Source organism: Sinocyclocheilus anshuiensis, unplaced genomic scaffold (assembly GCF_001515605.1).
Source record: "Sinocyclocheilus anshuiensis isolate Anshui unplaced genomic scaffold, SAMN03320099.WGS_v1.1 scaffold1291, whole genome shotgun sequence".
Classification (NCBI taxonomy): Eukaryota; Metazoa; Chordata; class Actinopteri; order Cypriniformes; family Cyprinidae; genus Sinocyclocheilus; species Sinocyclocheilus anshuiensis.
In genome coordinates, this window is record NW_015540928.1 from 207,263 (window position 1) to 209,626 (window position 2,364).

The 2,364-nt window shown below is 37.9% G+C and overlaps 1 protein-coding gene across 1 annotated transcript in view; it reads left to right on the top strand.

Annotated features, from left to right (window-relative positions):
• Positions 1 to 80: 80 nt before the first annotated feature.
• Positions 81 to 2,364, top strand: part of LOC107689396 (1-phosphatidylinositol 4,5-bisphosphate phosphodiesterase delta-1-like) — a 17,862-nt gene continuing 15,578 nt past the window's right edge. The window contains exon 1 of the mRNA XM_016487362.1: positions 81 to 327. Coding sequence (XP_016342848.1) covers positions 297 to 327 — 31 coding nt within the window. The 5' untranslated portion in view covers positions 81 to 296. The remainder of the gene's footprint in view (positions 328 to 2,364) is intronic.

Genomic DNA, 2,364 nt, shown 5'->3' on the forward strand with positions numbered 1-2,364 from the left:
TCATGACCCCTGTAGGCAACTGAAAGCACAGCATGCCGTTATAAGATGCTGAAGCGATCAGTGGGAGTGGCTCATCGTGAGCTACCTTTTACTGAGACGATAGCAGCCACAGGCAGGTAATCTCTACCTGTGCCGAGAAGGTTGGAGGATTAGAGCGGCTCTCAGTTTCGGCTGTTTTGCGCCAGCGGGACTGCGACGTTTTATGTTGTTTCTTTTTGCGTGTGAACTACTCGAGTCGAGAATATTGGACATATTGTGCACGAGAAGGATATAAAGGTCTGCTGTATTTACGAGAAATGGATTCCAACGGCATTGCTGAGAAACAATGTAAGTGTTGAATGAAAACTAAAACGGAACTTTTGTTGCAACTGTATTAAAATGATTCCGAAATGGTTGCGCGTGTCACAAAAGTCACTCGACGAACTTTTGAAAGCTCAGTTTGAGAGCAGTGAACGTTCAGACCTGTTCACTAAAGCTGCACGCGCTCTTGAGTTTCAGCCACTCGCAACTGAACGTTAACCATTACCCAGCACGAATCCTGAATCCTCGCGCACTGGTTTATGAAGTATTTCATTTAAATGTCGATGTTGCAAACAATGGAGAGGGAAACCGAAGATAAACCACGTTTATTTTTATGTCATATATTAGATATTGGATTTAACTTGTGCACTAAGTTTGAAAATACTTTTGAAAATCACACATTCTTTGTCTTCAGTCAGCTATTTCTGTGGATGTCGTATGATGAACGCATGAATGGGTGGTGTATAGTATAAATTGAGTTAGAGGACATAATATGGCTGCCACACCCTTAGCAACTTTGTATTGTCATTTGTTGGGTGTATTTGTCCATCTCTTACAGTGCTCCAATTTTGCAGCAATATAATAACCTACTAGACTAGGATGGGGCACAGGAGAGGTGTCAGTAGCCTGGAGCAACATTCCGTCGACTATGGGGTGTACTATATGTATGGGGTGTGATTTAAGCACTTAAGTTGCTAACTAAGCAATCAGTCGTGTCGATCGTCGCGTACCTTGCCGTGAGCAGAAGCCGTGACCAATGACGTGTGATAAGAAGCGCGACACTTCCGTCGCCCCCCTTCTCGCGTGAGAAGCTGCCTGAGAAGATACGCGAGAAGCTACATGACGTCTGCGCCGTGTCATCTGCAGTACCTTTTGCCAGTTCTGTGTGTGATTTTGTCAAATTTCTTAAGTGCTATAGATTAGTGGTTTTTGTTTTGTTTTGTTCTGAGCAAAAAGAAAGATAAAAACCTGTGTTATAACATTTTAGCACCTCCAAATCCCAGAATATTCCATAATCTTCAGAATGTTGACGAAAATATGACGAGTAAAATTAAAATTACACTGCAATATTAGCTAATCAATGAACTTACAATGTTATTTAGAAAAAGTGCTTATAACTTGTAAAACAACAACCAGGAACAACCAATTCACAGCTTTCTTGTAAGCACCATATATAAGATAATGGCAGTATAATCCAAATGGAAAGACAACATTTTTATGAGTTTAAGAGTTTTGTCCCCAAGAAAACAAAATCGAAAAATGGCTTAATGCATTAACACAGTTAAATCCAAAGACCAAATTCTAAATTAAAGATGCATTCATAATGTAAGCAATGGACCATGAGTAAACACTTCAATCATGTTTTACTAATTAATTTAGTAGTTTAGAAATTATAATATTCTAGGCTATATATTATACTGGCATGCATAAATACTACATTCCAATTTTTTAATGATTTCTCCAAAGTTGGCCTCATTTTACAGATATTTTATGTTCTCATTCATAAAACACATTATATAATTAACTCTACTGTCACAGTGTGAACTCAAACAACACACAATTATCCATAAGCAAGCATTCAGTAGCAAAACTGATGACACACCAGTCAGAATCTCAGGATAGTATAAACAGGAGCAGAGGTGACTGCTTTAAAAATGCATCCTAGCACTGGAGAGAGAGCTGAAAGAATCACCGACAGGGTTTTACACTGCTTACACAGTGTAGTACAGTATAGTAACTATAGTAACAGTACTTTATATAAGGGACACTATTCGGTGTACAACGTTGAGTTGTACACACAAACTTGTGACTGTCAAATTTAGCCTGTTTTTTTTGTTTACCAGTGTTTTTGCAAAACTGAGTCTGAAAGACAACTGCCTAAAGGACGTTGAGAAAGTGTTTTGTCAGAAGACCAAGAAATTTTTTTTTGTACTATATACTACTGTAATTACATTTGGCCAATTTATTTATGTATGCAATCAACACTATACTGCATTATGTTACATACCTATTTGATATTTAGTTCTTTTGTTTTTGAACTTTACTTCTCTTGTAAGATCATCT